At 53.5% G+C, this 20,519-nt stretch overlaps 7 protein-coding genes across 7 annotated transcripts; 3 read left to right on the top strand and 4 right to left on the bottom strand.

The window, feature by feature from the left end:
* Window positions 1–2,024: 2,024 nt before the first annotated feature.
* Window positions 2,025–3,291, bottom strand: MYCFIDRAFT_85935 (uncharacterized protein). The gene is made up of 2 exons (XM_007922443.1): window positions 2,844–3,291; window positions 2,025–2,770 (listed from the first exon to the last, which is right to left on the bottom strand). The coding sequence occupies exons 1-2, from the start codon at window positions 3,147–3,149 to the stop codon at window positions 2,309–2,311; spliced, it is 768 nt and encodes a 255-aa protein (XP_007920634.1). The 5' UTR covers window positions 3,150–3,291; the 3' UTR covers window positions 2,025–2,308.
* A 1,647-nt stretch (window positions 3,292–4,938) lies between these two features.
* On the top strand, window positions 4,939–9,705 carry MYCFIDRAFT_85937 (uncharacterized protein; the record flags this gene model as incomplete). The annotated part of the gene is made up of 9 exons (XM_007922444.1): window positions 4,939–5,628; window positions 5,680–5,762; window positions 5,814–6,053; window positions 6,104–6,219; window positions 6,283–6,457; window positions 6,941–7,263; window positions 7,794–7,913; window positions 8,285–8,515; window positions 8,637–9,705. Exons 2-9 carry the CDS (start codon window positions 5,682–5,684, stop codon window positions 9,703–9,705), a joined length of 2,355 nt encoding a protein of 784 aa, XP_007920635.1. The 5' UTR covers window positions 4,939–5,628; window positions 5,680–5,681.
* A 327-nt stretch (window positions 9,706–10,032) lies between these two features.
* On the bottom strand, window positions 10,033–13,159 carry MYCFIDRAFT_95344 (uncharacterized protein; the record flags this gene model as incomplete). Its single annotated transcript, XM_007923060.1, has 3 exons — window positions 10,033–11,131; window positions 11,180–11,339; window positions 11,593–13,159. Coding segments are annotated over 3 exons (2,826 nt in total), but the record flags the coding sequence as incomplete, so codon positions are not given.
* A 335-nt stretch (window positions 13,160–13,494) lies between these two features.
* Window positions 13,495–14,224, bottom strand: MYCFIDRAFT_28226 (Serine/threonine kinase TIP30/CC3; the record flags this gene model as incomplete). The annotated part of the gene is made up of 2 exons (XM_007921663.1): window positions 13,495–14,136; window positions 14,186–14,224. 2 exons carry the CDS (start codon window positions 14,222–14,224, stop codon window positions 13,495–13,497), a joined length of 681 nt encoding a protein of 226 aa, XP_007919854.1.
* Window positions 14,225–14,508: 284 nt separating this feature from the next.
* On the top strand, window positions 14,509–15,455 carry MYCFIDRAFT_75876 (uncharacterized protein; the record flags this gene model as incomplete). Its single annotated transcript, XM_007922222.1, has 3 exons — window positions 14,509–14,599; window positions 14,662–14,736; window positions 14,812–15,455. 3 exons carry the CDS (start codon window positions 14,509–14,511, stop codon window positions 15,453–15,455), a joined length of 810 nt encoding a protein of 269 aa, XP_007920413.1.
* Window positions 15,456–15,739: 284 nt separating this feature from the next.
* Window positions 15,740–17,806, top strand: MYCFIDRAFT_201371 (uncharacterized protein; the record flags this gene model as incomplete). Its single annotated transcript, XM_007923061.1, has 3 exons — window positions 15,740–16,047; window positions 16,113–16,285; window positions 16,336–17,806. The coding sequence occupies 3 exons, from the start codon at window positions 15,740–15,742 to the stop codon at window positions 17,652–17,654; spliced, it is 1,800 nt and encodes a 599-aa protein (XP_007921252.1). The 3' UTR covers window positions 17,655–17,806.
* A 53-nt stretch (window positions 17,807–17,859) lies between these two features.
* On the bottom strand, window positions 17,860–19,517 carry MYCFIDRAFT_28515 (uncharacterized protein; the record flags this gene model as incomplete). Its single annotated transcript, XM_007921683.1, has 2 exons — window positions 17,860–18,699; window positions 18,756–19,517. 2 exons carry the CDS (start codon window positions 19,515–19,517, stop codon window positions 17,860–17,862), a joined length of 1,602 nt encoding a protein of 533 aa, XP_007919874.1.
* Between the last annotated feature and the right edge of the window lie 1,002 nt (window positions 19,518–20,519).

A 20,519-nucleotide genomic window follows, 5' to 3' on the forward strand; every position in this document is an offset into this window, starting at 1 on the left:
AGTGCAAGCCTTTGCAGCAGCTTCAGACTGTCGCTGTGCCGAAGATCTCTCTTGTGAAGCTCTGCAGCGTCGTCACCTTTGCGCGGTGTACGCCCCAATTGACTAGGTCTTCCAAAGGTCTGAGCATCTACAGTGCGGCCCATTTCCCAGCTTACAGCTCGCCTCTCTTCGTGATGCAGTTTTGGTAAACCAACAATGGCCTTCGGTGTCCATTTCTGACTACGTGGAGTATGTGCCTCCAAGCCCATTGTTGCAAAAGGCGAGTACGAGTTCTCAGAATTGCGATTCCGCTGAGCCCCAACGTCAGGCGCCTTGCTATCGTCCTCGCACTTGCCGCGTATTGGCTTTGGGGTCAGTGCTTGGTTAAGGGCCGTTCTTAACTGAGAAATAGCCTCGCCTCTTTCCTCGAACAGCCGCGAGAATCGTTCCTTCTCTCTTTGTTCATTCTCAAGATCATCCTTGGCGACTTGTAACTGTCGGCTGAGCGATGCGATCTCCTCGTCTCGGTCTTGCAATAACGTTGCTCCCCGACCGATTATCTCTTCTTGTTGATACACGACCGCCTCTTTAGAATCACAGAAATCTTTCAGTTTTCGCATCTCATCGTCCTTGCCTGAGATGATGTCCTCAATCTCACCCTGCTTCCGGCGTTGTAAGTCATGCATGGAGCGTTGGATGTGCTGGATTTGGTAGTCGGCCTGTATCAGCTGATCCCTCTTCTGCGCGCAGGATTGACGGACACGATCATGCTTGGTGATCCACTCTGTGAGTTCTGCCTCCTTTGCTTGACAAGAAGCGCGGAAAGCATCCACATCGCTCTGTGCCCGAGACAACATATCTGAATAAGTAGCGACTGCAGACTCTTTCTCCGCCAGCCTGGTCTCAAGCTCATTGATTTTGGCGTCATAGCTTACGCCTTTCGCATGCTGACGTGCAAGTTCGATGTCCTTTTCTCGCATCAGATCTTCTAGTCGTGCAATCTCGCGGTCTCGAAAGGCAACGCCTTCGGTAGGCGCGTTTCGAGTTTGGTCAACAAAGCTGTGGCGCTCCGGAGCCATGTCAAATGTGGTGCATCCAGCTGGGATTCCGTACAAGTCGTTACTGCCAACAAAGGTCGTATCTAGCTCACTTGGTCTTTGCATGTGGCCCGGATGCCAAAGACTACTGTCACTCTCCAGAATGCTTGGCTGCCAGTCGTAGCCGGAATTCGAACAGGGCTGTACATAGTGATGGTCCCGTTGCAAATGAGAGGCATCGCTCCCTGGAGGAGTGATCTGCGCCGGGTCGATTTGGTCTACACGGTCCTCGAGATGGGAGAGATTCTGCGCTAGGTCTGCGACGCGGGTGTGTAGACTACGCACATCAGTGCGCAAAGATGTAAACAGTTGCCAGAAGAGTGGGCCCGATGGGAGGATCAAGCGATGATGCGGCACGTGGATCGCACTGTCTGTGGGCATGGCAGCTTTCAGATTGTAGCCTGTGTTGCTCGTGCCGGTTTGCCTCGCATTTGTCTGACTGAGTGAGTCTTGCATGGTCTGTAAACGGTCTTTGACGTCCTGTAGGTGATCGAGGAAGGCATCGCTGGGCGATGTCGGCGGCAGGCATGTAGGAGCCGTACGGTTGAAGCTCGCCACCATCTGTGATACACGCGTCTTCAGCTGTACCAGCTCCCGCTGAAAGTCGTTCTCATCCATGATCAGTCGTCAGCCTGGGGAAAGGACAGTGTTTGCCGTTCCTGCAAGCTTAATTAGTGATTGGGAAATGCGGGCGGCAGGAAGCAGACCATGGTCAGGATGATGAAGGGGAAAGCGCGAGGCGAAGGCAGGTGCAACTTCGGAAATGGTGACAACAGGTCACGCGTTGCACGGGATAGCTGCTTAAGGTTTGCCGCGCTAAGAATAGGCTCGATGCCTTGCTGGCCTGAGCCGTAGCCGTACGGTACCGTCTCGTTCCAAGCACTTTGGGCCTTTGGCACTCTGGAACATTTCAGCACACACAGACTGACGAGAACGTGACAACAAGGGCGACCAAACGCTTTGAGTTCCTACCCGCTATCAAAAACTCCTTGTTCGCATGCTGGGTATACCTGAGCTAGTCCATCCGTACTCACGTACCCAGTGAGTCTATATGCACATGTAATCGTCGAATCTCCCGGAGGGCCACTTGCTTCAACCTCCCTGTTCGCTAGGCCTGCCAGCTATAGTGCGCCGTAGTGCGCCGAATCCATGCCGTCGTGATGATGAAGAACTGCAAGATGGGATCGCCATGGGCGGCAATCCCTCAATCGCTAAAGTCCAAGCAAAATTGCTCAGGCGGTGAATTTGGCCTTAGCACGACTGCTGCCAGAGTGAGCGGAGTCAGCGTGACCACTGAACTCGACGCCTTCGCTGGCTGGAAGGTTGAGCGTATCCTTGAAGCGCTTGCCGATGCGTTCAAGACGCTTACGTCCATCCTCGCGGTCTGCTTCGTCCTTGCGACCCTTTGGAGGCTGGCCAGCGGTTCTCGTCCAAAGACCAACACGCCAGAAAGCCTTACGGATGTTCACGACGACGCCCATGACTTCGTTGTCAGCCTCATCTTCCAGCATCTCGCCAATAGCAGCGAGCATGATATTCAACCATGTCTCGTCATTGGCCTTGCTGCCCTTGAATGTGTATGACCACCGACCGCCGTGTTTGTTCTGCGGATCCTCCCACTCGGGACGTACGCCAGACTTGAAGAGGTGATAGTCAGACTTCTGGGCGAGCTCCGAAGCAGGCGTGATATTATTCTGTCAACAACGGAGGGTCAGCTCTTGCCTCCCAGAGTTAACAATTATTGCGCGGGAAAGAACAAGTACTCACGTAGATTCCCCAGAACTCTTCCACGCTGTTGAAGCTGATGACCTCTTTCAGAAGCTCGTTCCAGTCCTGCTTGCCGCTCGGTGGCTTGGTGAACCACAGAGTCCAAGTGTGCTGCAATTGATGCTTGACATTGAAATTGCTTGGGTCATCGAAGACGGTCACGATCTTGTCGCTGTCGGCAGACTTGGTGCCGTTGGCGCCGTTGGTCGCATCGGTCATGGCGCCCTCTGGAGACACTGGGATGGTGCTGAGGTCGACCTGGCCGTTTGAGTCGGGCACTGGTCCGTTAGAGGCGACTTCGGCCATTGTACTGTGTGGTGCTGAAGTGGACTATTTCTAAGACGGAGCGCGGACGGCGGAGATGTTATAGATCGACGCGAGGCAGAGAGTGTCGGTAGAGCTGTGCGCCGGGCAGAGCCTCAGGAGTAGTGGAGAGTGGGTGATGTGGTGGTGTGGTTGAAGAAAGCGCGCGAAGTTGAAGTCGAGCCTGGGCCGTGGAAATCTCAAGGGCCGTGCTTTCACTTTTGTCCGGTCGCTGTCGCTGTGGCGGAAGATGCAGGGATCACTTGCCGATCTGGCGCTAGCACACCAAGCAAGCGCAAACTACTTCACTCACTTCGCTTTCCACTCCACTGCCTGCTTTGCCTGCCTGGCTTTGTGTCACGGGAAATCACACACAGCGCTCGCCATGAGTCCACTGCTACAGCGAGCGAGAGCGGACGAACATGGAGATGTCCGTCGAGGAAGGTCACGGTATGGCTGGAGAGGAGGTAGAGCACACTTCAGCGCTCGGCGAGGCTCACAGAGATGAGCTGTACTCCTCCTCCGAAGACGATCGCGAAGGTCGCTTTCATGGCCCAGACAGTAGCTGGAGATTCTACACACAGGACGAGCGCGCTTTGGCGGCCGCCTTGGACCAGGCAGAGAACAACGACCTGTCCATTCATCTTTACAATGCTCACAAGTGGAAAGAGCAGCACCGGCGGACAGACCTCAGTAAACCTGACAAGTCCTGGCGCAGCAAGCAAACGTGGGTTGCACGCGATGAACAGGGCAGGCTGCCCTTTTTGCCCGAGGACAGTTGGACCGCGTGGCCTTTGAAGCCAGTCGATGTGCCAAGAAGGAATGAGGACTGGGGTGTACCTATTCATGATTCAGCCACTAAGGCCCATACCTTCCATAAGCTCCCACCGTGGAGACCTAGTCTGGATTTGGAAGAATCTGTCAGGGCAGACATCCTGCGTCAAGCCAAAGACCGCTTCCGACAGCGCGAATGGGACGATTCAAGTACGAGCTCTCGAATGTCAGATGCCTCTGGTCCAAAAGTTTTACAGAGCCCGCTCTTGGATATTGATGATATCGGAGGGAACATTGGATCGCCTCAGTCGGCGGCAGATCGTTCCCCTGATTCCAAGCCTTCTTTCTTGATAGATGAGGACGCGGCTGAGGCAATCACGCGTTCATCTGCTAAATCTATCGTAAGAGGCCTGGAACAGGTGCTGACCGGCTTGAAACGTAGTCGTAATGGCCATCATTCTGGGCGTTCAAGATCACAGTCCCGATCAGACAAGCCAGCTTCAAAGCGACCAGAGCATCCAATTCCGGCAGACATAACCAGGAGAAGAAAGAGGGACGACGCTACAGCTTCTCAGGGCGACGGAGATGGTATGCGCGAGCCTTCAGTTGACTCTCTAGGGTACGGCGAGGAGGAGGAAGTCCGCAGGGCAAGACTATTCAGGCGGTCTTCGCATCGGCGCGGACTTGGTATACGGGATTGGACCGAAGTGCTTGGTGTCGCGGGATTAGTGGGTTTCGATGCAGCCGTAGTTGATCGCGCAGCAAATAGATGCGCACGTCTGTTCTCTGAAGGCATGGAGATGCGAATGATGCCGCCTTTGCTCTATCCAGCTCGTGGTGAGCTGAGGAGGTATGGTCCAGGGACCCTGCGTGACGGTGATGCCCTGCATCGAGACTTAGACCGTCTCGCGAGCGGTCAGATGCAACAGGCAGCCGTTCAGCAAGAGCAAAGTCGATTCAACTGTCCACATAAGGCTTGTCTACGCCACGAGAATGCTTACGACCAGAGATGGCGACTGCGCGAACACCTCAAGCGCAAGCATCGCCATACCGATAGCCACATTGATTCAATTGTCGGTGGAATGACTATGAATGCAGCACGGATCTCTACTACCGATTGCACTAGAAGCAGTGTGAGCGGTGAAGACGCTGGAGATGAGAGTGAGGAGCAGAAGGAGATCAAGGAAGAGTCTATGTAGAGCGGGACAAAATCACGCATGTCATCCATTCCGGTCCGAGAAGTCCTCCCCTGGCCATTCCAGAGCGCGGGCAAAATATCGGAGTAGGATCTTCTCTTCTGATATGGAATCGACTCCCATGATCGACATCCGTGTTGTGTCGATAGAGCTGCTAGATCCCCGGAATAAGGCACACACTCTCCCGCTGTGGCGTGATGACCTACCGCGTGAAGGTCGCAAACTAAAATATGACTTTCTTTGTTGGGTGAATGACGGACTAACACTGCGCAATGAGCGATATGTGATTTGACTTCTAGATTGCACTGGCAGCAGGTGGCGGTCTCCTTGGCTTTTCTTGACGAAGAAGTGAGCTTCCGCGCGAGCTTTCGCTTGTTGTTCCACTTCGAGCTTGAAAAACAACTGAATTCGTGACCCTCACCATCACTCACACACATCTGCGATAGCAAGTCTCATAACGAATTGAGACCCAAGGCGTACAGATCTTCAACATCAGACCAGAAGAGCAAGCAGTAAGGATCTCAGTTTACTGTCCGCATCACCAGCCTGATCCGTCATAACAGAAATGGCCGACAACGACGCCTTCACCGAACGCGAACAGAAAGTCATGGCTCTAGCCTGGCAGTGCTTCGCAGAGCAGCCAAAGGTGATGTTGCGCGACATCATGATCATACTACATTTCTGACACACAATTCAGATTGACTTCGAGAAGCTTGCGCGGCTCAGTGGCTACACGAATGTTCGCTCTGCTTCCAATGCCTGGGGCGCAATCAAGAAGAAGCTTGCCTCGCAGGCCAGCAAGTTTGGCGCAGGAGATTCAGATGTGAACGGCGACAACGAGAGCTCGGCCACGCCAAAGACTACCCCAAAGGCTACACCAAAGAAGCGCGGAAAGAAAGCAGCTGATGAGGACGACGGAGAGGAGACTCCTGCTAAGGTGCGTGATTACACGGGCCAAACTCTGATACCTTGCTGACTGCCTTGCAGAAGACCAAGGGCCGCAAGGGCAAGGCCACTCCCAAGAAAGCTGATACGGACGAGGACAGCGCTGAGGGTGCTCCTGTCGTGAAGGCGGAGACGGAAAGCGATGATGACGGACTACTGTAAAGGAGGAACTCGGGGCATCATTCAAATTACCACGAACGTCGCGAATGCACGACTGATAGGCGGCAAGTTCAGGTCCTAGCTGGGCTGCTCGCTATTCAGAAGCGCCAGTCAACATGCATGCGTGGCCTTGAGAGCGGCCGCTTGCAATGCATAGTAACCACACAAGAAGCAAAGAAAGGATTGACCCTCATTGTCTCTGTTCTCCAGGTGAATCTCGACCCGCCTCATGAGCATGTGAGTTCTATTGTTGTCACTTCACTCGTTTTCCATGTGATTCCTGTTACTGTTGCCTAGTCGCAAAGAAGGGTCCGTCCGCCTACAAAAAGCTCTCTTGACCCTTCTACTTCTTCACCACCGACATCTGCGCCTCTACCATCCACTCAGGTGACACTTCATCGAACCCACTTCGTACCCAAACCGACACCAAGACACTCTCAGAAGATGTCTACTCCTAAGAAGGAAATCAACTTCACCCAGCGCGACTGTAAGCATGATTACGATGATTAGCACTGGTTGCTCGAGACTTGTCGCTGACTGGTTGTTGCCCTGGCGATTAGTCGAGCTGCTGGCGAAGGCTATGTCCTGTACCAAGGAGCCCATGACAATTGACTATCAGAAATTCGCCGAGGCTGTGCCATTCAAGAACGCCAATTCCGCCAAGGCCTCCTGGGTAAGAAGGCATGTTCCGTAGTATGAGGCGCTTGCTGACTTCCACAGCACTCCATCAAGAAGAAGATTGACGCCCTTTCCGAAGGCGCTGCCATGAAGGGCGGCTCCAACGGCGCCAACGAGGGTTCTGAGACCGGCGCGGCTGCTACACCATCGAAGGCATCCGGCAAGAAGCGCAAGTCCGATGCTATCAAGACCGAAGGCGAAGACGACGACGACGCAGAGGCAGAGGGCACGCCGGCAAAGACGCCCAAGAAAGGCAGAAAGTCGAGCACTAAAGTCCAAGGCAAGGCTTCTGCCGCCACCGAGGAAGACGGGGAGAAAGACGAGGGACAAGAGATGCCATCAGATGATGTGAAGTCTGAACCCAAGTCTGTGGCTCAAGAGGACCAGCCCAGCAATGGCGATGGCGAAGCTTCAGCTGGCGCAGTCAAGGAGGAACAGGCCGATGCTTGAAGAGTTTCTGCCGGCAAGACTTGAAGAGATATCGACCAATTGAGTCAGGCGAGGCCTTCCTGCGAAGCATTGAGCCTGGTCATTTGCGCTAGGATTGTGCTCACGGCATTATCATGAATAGGAATTTGAGTATGAGGCAGAGCACGACGCCGGCTGGGTTGCTGGTGATGCAGAAGCATCTCGAGATAACGCGGAAAAATGCATTGAGACGACGAGGAGCTTCCAGAAATCCTGTACCATCCCAGTTGTTCGCTTGGAAGTACTTCTGACGAAGCTGTATCCTCATGTTATGCCGTTTGTGTGAAGATGCGTGAAAGGTGCTGGCTCGGTGAAACTTCGGGCCAGGCCAGGCCAGGCCAGACCTTGGCTCTTCCAGTCCAGCAGAAGATACGCATCAGGTCGTGACGGTCGTGGAAGGAGTTCGATAATACGTCGCATTGGACAGTGAGCAGAGCGCGAACCCCGCCGTGCGAGAGCTGCCGACATGCCTGATTACGAGTCTGCCACGGCGAACAGCCCAGCAAGACCAACATCGCGACCACTCGCTTTCACCGCCGAGCAAAGCGTGAGTGTAACACATCCTCGACATACACAGAGCTATGGAGCTGTGCCTGTGGAAACACCGCGGAATGATAGACCATGGCCGTTCGGCAACTTGAACGATCCCTTCAACGCTCCGGGCTTTCCTTTTGGCCCAAACGGCCCCAATCCGTCCACACACCAAAGTATGAGCGATCCTTTTCCAAGACAAGCCGACACAGTCGACGAAGAAAGCGGGCTCCTGAATCGCGGGCGGCAGTCGTCCAGTAAGCGGAAACATTCCCGATGGCGACAGTGCTGCAAGCCAATCTCGACCTGCAACGCCATTTTGGTGGTGGCAATTGCCGTCCTGATAATAATCTTCATAGCAGGAAACGTAGACGACTGGAGCTCTAGTGGTGGGCATAGTGATGGCCCCAATCCGAGACAGCCCGTCTCTCCACCGCTATCGCCTGCGCCATCGACACTGCCCTCCCCTTCGCCAGTCGTCCCACCCTCTCGTGGCTCATGCGTCTTTAACGACCATACAGATCCAGCTGTGTACGAGTTCAGCAAGATTCGAAATTTCACTTTCATGGAGCTTATGGAGAGCTCGAACTATATCACGGGCAGTATCATTGGCAGAATGTGCGTCGTTCGATGTTCTCAACCTATCTTCACATTTCCTCGTAACGCCTGCTCACTCTCTGTCATATTCAACGAAAGCGCGCAGTAATACCTCGCCTGTAGCTGACTCGTGTGTTTGCAGACGAATCAAGCCTGCCGAATCCGACCAAACTGCCGATTTGAAGCTCTCTGTGACATATGCTACTACGGGACCGTGGAAAGTTGAGAGACCCGCCTACTATATGACTGACGACAAATTTGTGCTCCAGCTTCCAGAGCTTAAAAGCATGAGTACAACGAGCACACAATCAAGAGCATGTCTGGGTGTCCATGTTGACATGGAGATCAAAAATGGCTTACGTTTGGAGAACTGGGAGCTTGCGTCCGGGAATCTGGACGTGACGATTGCAGATGGTCTGTTCAACAGAAAACCTGGAGAAGAGAAGCTATCAGTATTTGACGTGAACAAGCACTCTATCTTCAATCTAATTCGAGGAACTATATCAGCAGAACACTGGTCGAGCCGGGAGACCGAAATCGATGTCATCTCTGGCTCAATCAAAGGCAACTTTGCCCTTCGGGACTTGCTTTCCCTCAAAACACATTCAGGAAGCGTTCGCGTGAATGCGGATCCTAAGGACGCAGATCCAGAGAACATCAAACCCGCCAACTTCCTCGTCGCGACCAGTTCCGGCAGCGTTCGCGTGGAATTTCCTACCAAAGACCTTCCACTGCGAGAGTATCAAACCCGTATCGAAACCCAAAGCGGGAGTGTCGGCGGCACCTACATACTCGGAGTGTTCACCTCTTTCCACACGCAATCCGGCTCCGTAAAGCCACGCCTCATCCCAGTGTTCAACAGCACCACCCCTTCCCAGCTCCACATCGACACCCAATCCGCATCTCAAACCATCTCCATTCTAACCCCTCACCAATACCCGGGCGCTTTCGCCCAACTCTTGATGGAGCACAAGTACACTTCTTCTTCTGGATCGCTGCATCTCACGTACCCCCAGGAATGGGAAGGGTATATTGAGGGTGAGACGGTCAGCGGTAGCATTCATGTCAAGGGTAAGGACGTACATGTCTTGTCGCAAGGCAGAGTCGGACATGTGTATGAGCATTTCGTCGCACGCAAAGGTTTCGGACAGGGACGAGTTGGGTTTAAGACGAGCAGTGGAAGTGTCAATATACAAGTGGGAGATTTGTAGGTAGGAAGTCGCTGCTACTTATGGGGAGGGCTCTGGGAGCTCGATGCGATGGATTCATGAGTTACGATCTCTTGTACATAATGACGTAAAGTGGAACGACGTGATGAGTTGTCTTCTGTGAGTTGCGAGAATTGTTGAGAGATTTCATCGACGCCTTTGAAAAAGATGTCAAAAATGCATCTATTGCGAATTGATTGATGTCTCAAAGCTGAGCGATCTGACAAAAGGTCAACACAGCTCGGGTGCATGACACTGTGAATTACAGATGCAGTGAATTGAGACCCGACTACGCTATCGATCCTGTGCATGTGGCTGTTGCCCGTTAGCCGGAGTCGCGCCCAAGACCCATCCGATTCCGCTGGCCAGACCGCCAGTGACAGCGTTTGCCACCATGTCCCTTTTCCTGACTCTCTCGTCACTCCCAAGACTACCCGTGCTCTCCTCCATGGATCTACCGAACTCATCGCTGGACCTTTGGTGCGGCGCAGTTTGCAGCGACGCTGCAGTCTTGCTAAAAGCCCTCGCAGCACTTCTCGTCAGATCAAACATGCTGAGCGGTGTGTCGTCCTTGCCATTCCGAGCTGCGCCCATTCTCCCCATTTCACGGCGCTTTTGATTCAGGATCAGCTCTGGTTGTTCGCCGCTGACAATGAAGTTCCCAGGCAATGTGCTCGTTCCTCCACTGAGACGCTTGTCGGCTCGATCGTCGAATTCGGCTTCTTCTTGCTGCTGTGCGGCCTGCAACGACGTGGTTTCCTCCTCGCAGCGACGCCATGCGGCGAGAATTTCTGTCAAAGCAGACGTCGGCGCTAGGAGCAAAGCCAATGAGAGCAATTCCGTGCGCTGTTCGAGACGTCGAAGTGTAGGCGGCGTGCTGGTCTGTGGACGATAGCGTCCGGCTAGGAACGCAGCGCGCCACGAAATGTCATCGTAGTCGATTGTATTCTGGCTGCGGGTTGACTTGTCCCTCTTGTGTTCTTTCCTGTTGTTCGGCTTTTCAAGCACTTCACCTGACGGAGTGAGTCTGTTGACAATGTACGAGTACGCCGTTTCGAAATCGTCTTCTTCCAAAGCTTGCTGGATTGCCATGAAAGTGACGCGTCGCTCCGCGTTCTTCTGATCAAGCACAAGCTGGTTTGTATCAGGCTCGTTAGATACTCCTTCGCTCTCGGAAAGACCAGCCGATACCAGATTGCGGGCGATACCTATGAGATCTTCCAGTTTATCGAAGCTTCTGGGATTCTGCTCAAGAACTTTGCTGATGAGGGAGAGCGGATCCTTGCTGACGCGAATGCTTACTGGCTGGAATGGGACGCCGTGCTGTAGAGTTAGCGAGTAATATGATAGAGCATGAGTGGCAGCAACAAGCGCCCTCGCTTGCTGAAAGCGCACGCTTTGCTTGAAGTATGGATCAAACGCCAGAAGTCTAAGCTCAATTAGCCTGTTGCAGCGCTATAGCTGGGAATAGACTCACATATCATTGGCTTTCTTCATACCACCTCTGGTTTTATTGCCGTTTGTAGCTCCATCGTACGCCTCCATCGCGATCGCTAGCACAGCATTCTCAACTTTTGTCGCTGATAGGGATTCTTTCGTGTCACTTGTAAGATACAGGCGTGCTGCCAATTGATAGCCTGCTCGTCAAGTACTGTCAGCGACGCTTTCTTTCCGAACGCGGTCCTGGTCTTCTTCAGTCATGATGAATGGGAAGCTGAGGTCCTTCTCTTCTGTGCCAGCAAGCGGAGCAGAATTCTTTACGGGGTCTACTTCTTCTACTGGCCAAACGGTAAGTGCATGAATGTATGCATTCGAAATTCGAGAAAAGCAGATTATTGTCTGCAAACGCGGTAGACATCGCTGAGAATGGAAAATAGATCATCGACTTACTGCCGTTTCTGGTAAACACTTTGAGCATCTCTTGCTCGAACTCTTCCTTACGAATTTTACCCAACGTTCCTGGTCCTTCATCAGGATGATCAGGGTCATGTTCAATGCCCCAGTTCCAGAGCCAGAGAAGTTTTGCCCGGTCTGCTAGCCATTGGGTATCGTCTCTGCGCTCACCGGCTTTGACCAGGCCACGCAAAATCTTTTGCAAAACGTCAAGCTGCTCCTCAGAAGTGGCATAGAAATGAAGTTTGGCCACGTTGACCAACGAGAAAGGGTAGCCGAGTCCTGCAAATTGATAGGCACTGTAGACCATCATCTGTAGCAGCATGTAAGTCGCCAATTTCGGCGTTGTCAAGGGGTGCTCCGGACGAAGAAGTGCTTCGGGCAAGAGATCTGCTACAGACTGAGATTGATCTAGCAGAGTGGTATGCCGCTCTATCTTGGGGAGAGATTCCACGGTGGTGGCGAGGTCGGGAGGCGGCATGAAGTCTAGGAGCTCGGCCAGTCGAGCAAGCACCGCATGAGCCTGCTCTACCGTCTCAGGTGTATCAGCCTTGGCCGCATAACAGCCTGCAAAAGCCGCTTGTGCGTACTGCAGCTCGAGTTTCGTTTGGATTTCTTCGGGCAGATAAGTTTGGTTGCTACCGCGATCAAAGCCTCCGAGGTCAACGTCGCCAGGGCCATCCCAGCCGTCCACAAGAGCTGAGATGAGATCGAACTGGTCTGCGGCATGCAGCACCATCCAGGAGTACACGTATTCCCAGTCGTGCCCAGTCTTGTCTTCAGGTTTGACGCCTGCAAGACTAATTTTGCGTACAGCGTTCGTTGCACTTTCCACAGATTCGCCTTCACCGTCCTCGTTATGCCCGAGTGCCCGTCGTTTGCGATCAGTATGTCCGTACATCCATGGACCAACGAGGCCTTTGACATCGCGGCATACATGACTGTTGGAGTCTTTCGGTAGTTGGAGCGCCTTTCTCAAAAGCACCTCTACACCCTCACGTCCTGTGAGGTCCTCGAAACCGCGCAAGCTCATGGCAAGAGCGTCGTCTTCGGGATAGTAGTCGATGTGCAGTCGCAAGAGCGGCAGACACACGGCAATATACCATGTCCTGAGGTAGTCGTGGCGATGGAGGAATGGCTCGACCAGAGAAGGGATGAGGTGTAGGAGGCCAGTCTCGGAATCGATTCTGTACGCACGATGGCACACGAAGCGAACGGCGAGATCTTGCGGCGCATATGGCGGGAACGCGGGCGGCTTCAGGAGCTGGAGGTGCAGCTTCCTGACACGTTTCTGCGCAATGTCTTCGGGTATGTCCTTCACCGGACTGGTATTGACTTGTACATCCTCGCGATCCACGTCCAGATACAGTCGCGACGCAACTTCGGCCACGTAGTCGACGTACTCGCGCGGGTCTACGGCCTCGGGAAGATAGGTGAGCAAGATGCGCAGCACGAGTTCGGGGTCGAGAGCATCGGTGCGGTTGGGGGTAAAGGAGTGTAGGGCGCGGATGTTGGATTCGGAGGCCAGATGCACCGCCAGCAGCACACACTGCGCCTGCGTGAGGTCCTTGTAATCCATGTTACCGCTGTCCCTCAGCATGAGAATCGAGGTGTGAAGACATCAGAGCCTGCCGCGCTGCAGCAGAAGCGTGGTGGGTGGTGGGTGGTGGGTTGCCTTGAAGCTTCCAGGTTTTCAAGATTCACCAGCAGCCAGCTTGAACCCTCCTTCTCGAACCCTTCGGAGCCAGGCCCGCGTCTGCATCACCACGCAGACATGACAACGTTGTTCACTGAAAGTTCTGTTGTATGCGTACGCTATTACTGACGTGACATGCGAGATTTGTAAACGAAAATAATGCAGCAGTGCAGTGCAGTGCCCATGAGAGCCAGCCAGCCAGCTCAAGCCTTCCAATCTGTCCTCCCTAGCTTCACTATCTCGCTTTGGTCAACAATCTTCACTTTGTCTTTTTCTTGTCCGTTCAGACACGCGAGGCCAGCGGACACTGCAGCCCGTGCAATAATTTCGGCGTCCTGCGCCCAAAAGTCCTTCAGCTTGTTTGAGATGCATCCAGCCGCGCTGGCAATCTTCCTCAGCACAAACTCGGCCGCCCTGCTCTCGTCCCGGCTTCCAACAATTAATCCAGGACGCAGGATCACAACGTGCTCGAAATCTATCGCCTTGACTGCTTCCTCCAGCTCGCCTTTCATTTGCGGATAGCCGAATCTTGAGGAGGTCGACGCGCCAGACGAGCTGATCAGCACGTATATCTTGGTGCCAGCTGCTCGTGCTGCTTTCGCGAGCTGCAAGTTCAGATCATAGTCGATCTTCTTCTGCTTCTCAAAGCCGCCCGCCGCCGCTCGCGTTGTCCCCAAAGCCGAGAAAAAGATCTCACTTCCTGCTGGGTATTGCTTTGTCCATTCTGTGCCATCTTTTGCAGTGATCGGAATGACTTTCGGGTCGACTGGCATTTCCTTTCGTGTGAATGTCCAAATCTTGTCAACGGTAGATGATCTCTTGAGCGTGCTCAGTATGTGCGACCCCTTCTCAGTCAGTACGTGCCAAAAAAGACTCGTGTCATGTACAACCCACAACAAGTCCCGTTGCTCCAACCAACGTCACGGCTGCCATTTGGCAGCTCTCCCTCTACCAGCCTGGGATCTGAAGTTGTATCAAGATTCAAGTGCCGATACACAAGAAATGTTGGATATGAAAGCGACGAGAATTTTCAACATCAGCGATAAGATGTAGCAGGGAGTACTTATGACGGAAGGGCCTAGTGTCGAAGCACATCCATGTTGCGCGTTAAATGCGGCTGGACGACAGTGAGAGTGAATGTTGATGGATATTGCTATGATCTCGAACGCTGCCAAGGACACGTGTCGTGCATTTCATCGTGGCAATGCCATATTGAGATGAGCTCGAAGACAACAGTCGGAGGTGATGAGGGTGTGGAAGTGACGAAGGGTGCGATCACGGAGCACGCGCTCTATTTTGGAAGCCAAGGTAGAATATTCCTCTCCTCTCTGGCTTTGGGAGATTGTGGAGGCTCTTGCCATTGCTTGCAGGCTTGCAGCTGTGGCACTTTGTGGCAGCGCTCGCAGATTTGCCTCAAGGTAGTTCTATTGCCTCATCATCTCAAGGTACATGTACCTTGTTGACTTTGGCGGCACCTGTGGTTCAATCAGATATCTGTACACGTCACTTCCCATTTCTAGGCCATCTTGCCCTCTTACGACCGGCACACGAACACGACAAGCCAAGCGTACGATATCGAGACATGCTCAACGCTAAAGCTCTGACGGAGCTGCTGTCGCACAATCGCGATGAACGACTCTGCAGACGCTGGTATCTCATGACAGCCAACGGCACTTTGCTTTCCTATTCTGTGCCGACGGACATCAACGATCTGCGCAAGCATGCTGCCATGGCTGCCATCAGCTGGCAGGAATATCAGCATCGCCAGGATGGAGACGGCTTGCATGCAGAAATCCGAGAAGATATGGAGCAAAGCCCCTTGCATGCTCTGACCATCGAGTCAGACACGTCCAACATCATCATGCGCCGAGTTCAGGGACAGCTTTTGCTTGTGCTGGAAGGCGGTGTACCCCCTCGACGCGCGGATTTCGTCAAGAGAACCACGGCGGAGGCTGCAGATGGCACGCGATTGAGAGGCTCGTGGGATGATGGCAGCACGAGCACCAATAATGACGGGGACAACACGAATGGCGGGAACAAGGTGGCGGCCAGCGTGGTGAAGGTTCAGCGTCAGAAACTGGACCACCTGGCCGAGGCAATCCTTGCGGAGTTCGAGCAAACAGGCTTTCAGATGCCAGAAGACGCAGGCTCAACGGTCTTCTGATGGCACACGGAGGGAAAGGACAATGGTGGTGGTGGGCACAGCAGAATGTGGGGAGGGCGTGGAGAGCTCTTTCCATGCTGGCCATGCAATGCAATGCACCTCGAAAGTCAAACACGAAACCCCCGCCAGCAACGCACCTGCAACGCACCTGCACCTGCACCTGCACCTGCACCGCACCTGCATCCGATTCCGGCAGCAGTTTGAGAAATTCGACAACATCACTCCGTCCTCCTTCAAGCAATATCACCACACTGTCTTGCTGCCCCTTGCCCTTTTCTGCGCTCATGTCCCAGCAAGTCATTGCCAATGGCGCATCCACGCCCAAGGTTTTGATCCCAGAAAAGGTGTCTCCCGACGGCCTTGCGTTGCTGCGCGCTTCCCTGGACGTCCACGAGAAAAAGGGTCTTAGCCCAGAACAACTGCACCATATCATCCCGGAATATGAAGCTCTCATAGTGAGATCCGAGACCAAAGTCACCTCCTCCTTGCTTTCAGCGGGAAAGAAGCTCCGTGTCGTTGCTCGCGCTGGCGTTGGTGTCGACAATGTTGATCTCGAGGCTGCCACCAAGCTGGGCATCATCGTTGTCAACAGGTTAGTCCTACACATTGCCCGTGTGTGTCTTGCCGTACTCTGACTTCGCCCGTGCCGCGACCCAGTCCTCAAGGCAACATCAATGCCGCCGCTGAACACACTATTGCATTGCTTATGGCTACCGCCCGCAACGTTGCCGAGGCTTCCATGAGCATCAAGTCTGGCAAATGGGAACGGAGTAAGCTCGTCGGCGTCGAAGTGAAGGGCAAAACCCTTGCCATTGTCGGATTGGGAAAAGGTTGCCCAGTGTGTGCCTCATGCCCTCGAAGCATCGCTAACGAGGCATAGTTGGTCTGACCGTCGCTCGAGCTGCTGGAGGCCTTGGCATGAATCTCGTGGCTTATGATCCTTATGCCAACATAACTGCTGCTGCCTCTGCAAACGTCGATCTCGTGGATTCGCTTGAAGAATTGCTGGAACGAGCCGATTTCCTGACCCTGCACACGCCAATGATAGCGTCTACGAAAGGACTTATTGGATTGCACGAGCTTTCCAAGATGAAGAAGACGGCGCGCGTTCTCAACGTCGCGCGTGGAGGTATCATTGACGAGGCCGCTCTCTTGGAAGCTGTGGAATCCGGCGTCATTGCAGGCGCGGGTATCGATGTCTTCACCTCTGAGCCACCCAAACCTGACGACGCCGCCTCCAAATTGATCGCCCATCCCAAAGTAGTTGCTACACCTCATCTGGGCGCTTCCACGGTAGAGGCACAGGAAAATGTTTCAATAGATGTTTGCGAGCAAGTCTTGTCAATTCTGCAAGGTCAGCTACCGCGAAGCGCAGTCAACGCTCCCATTATCATGGCCGAGGAATATCGCACGCTGGCACCATTCGTCGCCCTACTGGAGAAGATTGGATCGTTGTACACCCAACACTTCGGTCCTTCAAACACTCTTCAACGTCTGCGTCCGACCTTTGACCTCACATATGAGGGCTCGCTGGCTTCCACCAAGACCACCAAACCGCTCTTTGCCGCTTTGATCAAGGGTCTGCTTCTACCTATTACCAACACCGAGAACACGAACATCAACATTGTCAATGCCGAACTTGTTGCGAAAGAGCGCGGCATCTTGGTCAACGAATCTCGTTCCAGAGAGAAGGTTGATCAGGAAGGTTTCACCGCTTCTGTCACTCTACGCGCCCGTGCTGATCCACGCTCTCCATCTGCCAGCCGTGGCACCCGCCCAGACACGATGAGACGCACCGACACAGGCCGGGTCAAGAAAATAGAAGATCAAGTCATCTCTGGTTTTATATCGAACAACACTCCTTTTATTTCCAGATTGGGTCGCTTCAGTACCTCATTCGTGCCCGAAGGTAATCTGCTCATCTGCAGGAACTACGACGAGCCCGGCAAGATCGGTGCTGTCGGTGGAAGACTGGGCAAGTCTGGAGTGAATATCAAATTCATGACCGTTGCACCAATCGATATGGGACAACAGAGTCCTTTGGCGACAAGCGATCCACAAGCGCCTGGAGCTGATGGACACACTCCAGAGAACGAAGCCCTCATGATCCTGGGCGTGGACAGGGCAATTGACGACGCTGTGAAACAGGATCTTCTGGGCGAGAGCGGCGTGTTCGAAGTTGGTGTTGTCACGCTTTGATCGTGGGTGTGAAATGGGGGAGGCTCGGAGGCACTGGCGCACAGGAGGCAAAAGCGATGCATTGTTTCAACACATCCTGGCAAGACTAGATCAGAAAGGACTAAAGTATATGCGTAGCCGAGAAGAAAACAAAATTATAAGTGCATACGCTCATCGGTCTATTCTGATTAGTATCGTGCGACTTGCAGCAGCGGCCCGCCCGCTTCTACGCGCCAGAGTCATGGGTATGGATGTTGTTATCCTGAGCGTAAGTTGCCCAGCCAGAGCAAGTATCATCCATCTGCTTCTTATTCTGAATCATACCCCCAATTTCAGAGATACCCTCAATAATCTGCAATGCGAAACCCATCGCCACATGCCAACCAATATGGCAATGCAATAACCACGCTCCTGGGTTATCCGACTCATAGGCGAGCACAACGTAACCTCCAGCATTATTGACAGGATCCCACGGCATCATGACGACGTCCCGACGAGGAGGATTAACGGTATTGAGCACCACGGAGCTATCATACAACCCCTTCCCTTGAGCCAGCACGAAAACATCATGCCCGTGAAGATGTATCGGATGAGGCAGCGGAACGGGAGAATCGATCAGCACATAAACCCACTCCTTCAGCTTCGGGACCGTAATGGCCAAATTTCCAGAATACTCTGGCACACTCCCGTTTCGCAAGATTGCCGAAAGCGTCGGGTCGCCCCATTGGCTTTGGAACGTTGTGCCTGAGAGGGTCCATTTGTAGAGATTTGGGGTCGCGCCGTTGCCGGCTATGGCTACTGTTTCGTTGATTTCTTGGGTCTTGGGGCCGACGGTGAGGGGCACGATTGGGACGAGGCTGGCGAGAGGTTCGTCGATGCATTCGTTGGTGTAGGTGTAGCCTGTGCTGGTTGGGGTGGCGAGGGGTCCATTGGCGGCAGCGCCGAAGTAGGAAACTATGCCTTTGATGTTGGTGCTGTGGGTGATTTTGGCACATGAGTCTTGGTTGTCTGCTCTCATCCAGTAGTTACCTGGAATTTGGTCGGCGGTCATGATGAGGTCGTATCGCTAGATCAGTCAGTGTTAGGGTAGTGTGGACTCTATCCGCGCGCGCGCAACATTACCTGTCCGATATTGATGTTGACGATGTTGGTCTCGTAGGGCTGGATGGGAACGAAGTCGGAGGCGATGACCTTGAACGTGTGTCCATCGACGTAGAACTTGAATGTTGATTGAATAGCAGTATTCACCAGACGAAGACGGTACTTCTTGCCGAATCGCACATGCATGCGGAAGCGTTCGCCGGTCGCGTTGGCGGCGCCGCCAGTACCCTCCCAGATGTTCAAGCCATTGATCAGACCGGTGTCGAGCGTCCGTGGGCCGTGGTTCGGATCACTTGGGCCATTTCCCACGGTCTGAGCAGCTTGGTACATCGAATTGACAGTCACATGAGACCAATCCTGAAGGAGAACGGTTTCTTCGTCATCGTAGTCGAGTGCAGCCGGGCCATGAATTACCATAGGGCCAAAGACACCCTCGTAGGTTTGGATGGCGAAATGTGAGTGATACCATGAGGATCCGTAATTGGTCGCACGCCAAGTGTAGGTCATGCTCTCACCTGGCGCCAGAGCACACTGAGTGATCGACGGAACACCGTCCATTTCGTTGGTATAATTTTGGCGTATGCCGTGGAAATGGATTGAAGTGCCATTGTTCTGCATGGCATTTGTAACATGAACGATGACCGTGTCTCCCCAATTCGCCTCAATCTTTGGCCCAGGCATCTGTCCGTTGACAAGCAAAGCAAGTCGCTCGACGCCATCTGGGGCAATGGTGGTGTTGGTGATGACAAAGTTGTACTCTCGGGTTCGGCATGTAATAGGCATGACCTCGTAGTAATTATCGTGGATCGTATATCCACACCAGTTGTCCGGATCGTTGCCAGGCTGACCTTTGCAAGGAACGCAAGCCTCGGTTGAGGTTGGCTTTGCGGACATGCTTGAGCTCGGGGAGGCAGTGCCATAAGGATAAGACTCGGTGGCATTACCAGCTGGGTAGGAGGGAACACCACCGTGGGACGTCGGAATTGGGTATGACTGCGCCTGGCTAGTCGATGGATTCGGTGTAGGAATGATGTACGAGAGATAAGATGAACCCCATGGAACGGTAGTCCACTCTCCTGGCGTCGTTCCGTATCCTCCAGGACCATTATGATTTGCTGCATCAGTCGTGGCAGAGCTGCTCAGAGTGGAAGTGCAAAGCGTTTCAACGGTCGAAGTTGTCTCGTAGGTCTTGGTAACTGTGGTGTCTTCGTGCACTTCGGTTTTAGTGATTGGCCACACGCTTGTGTATGTGGAGATGAAAGAGGTAACGATGGAGGAAGAGGAAACATAGCCAGCCGGGGCACCTTCGCCATGAGAGTGTGTCGATGTTGGAGTTGCTTCTGCTGGTGGAGTAAGGTAGGAAACGATCTTGGTCGTGCCGTGCTCGACATATGTTGCTGCCGTTGTTGGACAGTATGTTGTGTACACAGTCGTGAGGAGCGTCACAGTAGCGTCATATTCGTCCGGGTATCCAGGAGCGGTCACAGTCGAGGCAGACCGAGCAGGCAAGGAAGAAATAGATGCCGACTTGCTTGGGTAGCTGCGTGGTCCTGCTGGTGTGGTGAAAGAAGCGAAGGTGGTTGGAGACCAGGGAGAGAGTGTGTATGGCGAAGTGACAGTCTCAGACGTGCCCAAGCTGGCCGATTCTGTTTGATCAGAGGCGGAAGAAGAGGATGTGCATGTTGTGGCGCTGCTCGTCGTGCTCCAGCTGTTAGAGTACTGCTCAGGAGCATATCCATAGGCCGGTATGCCTGGCACAGCGGCAGCTCCTCCAGCGAGGAGCGA

The sequence above is a fragment of the Pseudocercospora fijiensis genome, assembly GCF_000340215.1.
Source record: "Pseudocercospora fijiensis CIRAD86 unplaced genomic scaffold MYCFIscaffold_1, whole genome shotgun sequence".
NCBI classification, from domain to species: Eukaryota; Fungi; Ascomycota; class Dothideomycetes; order Mycosphaerellales; family Mycosphaerellaceae; genus Pseudocercospora; species Pseudocercospora fijiensis.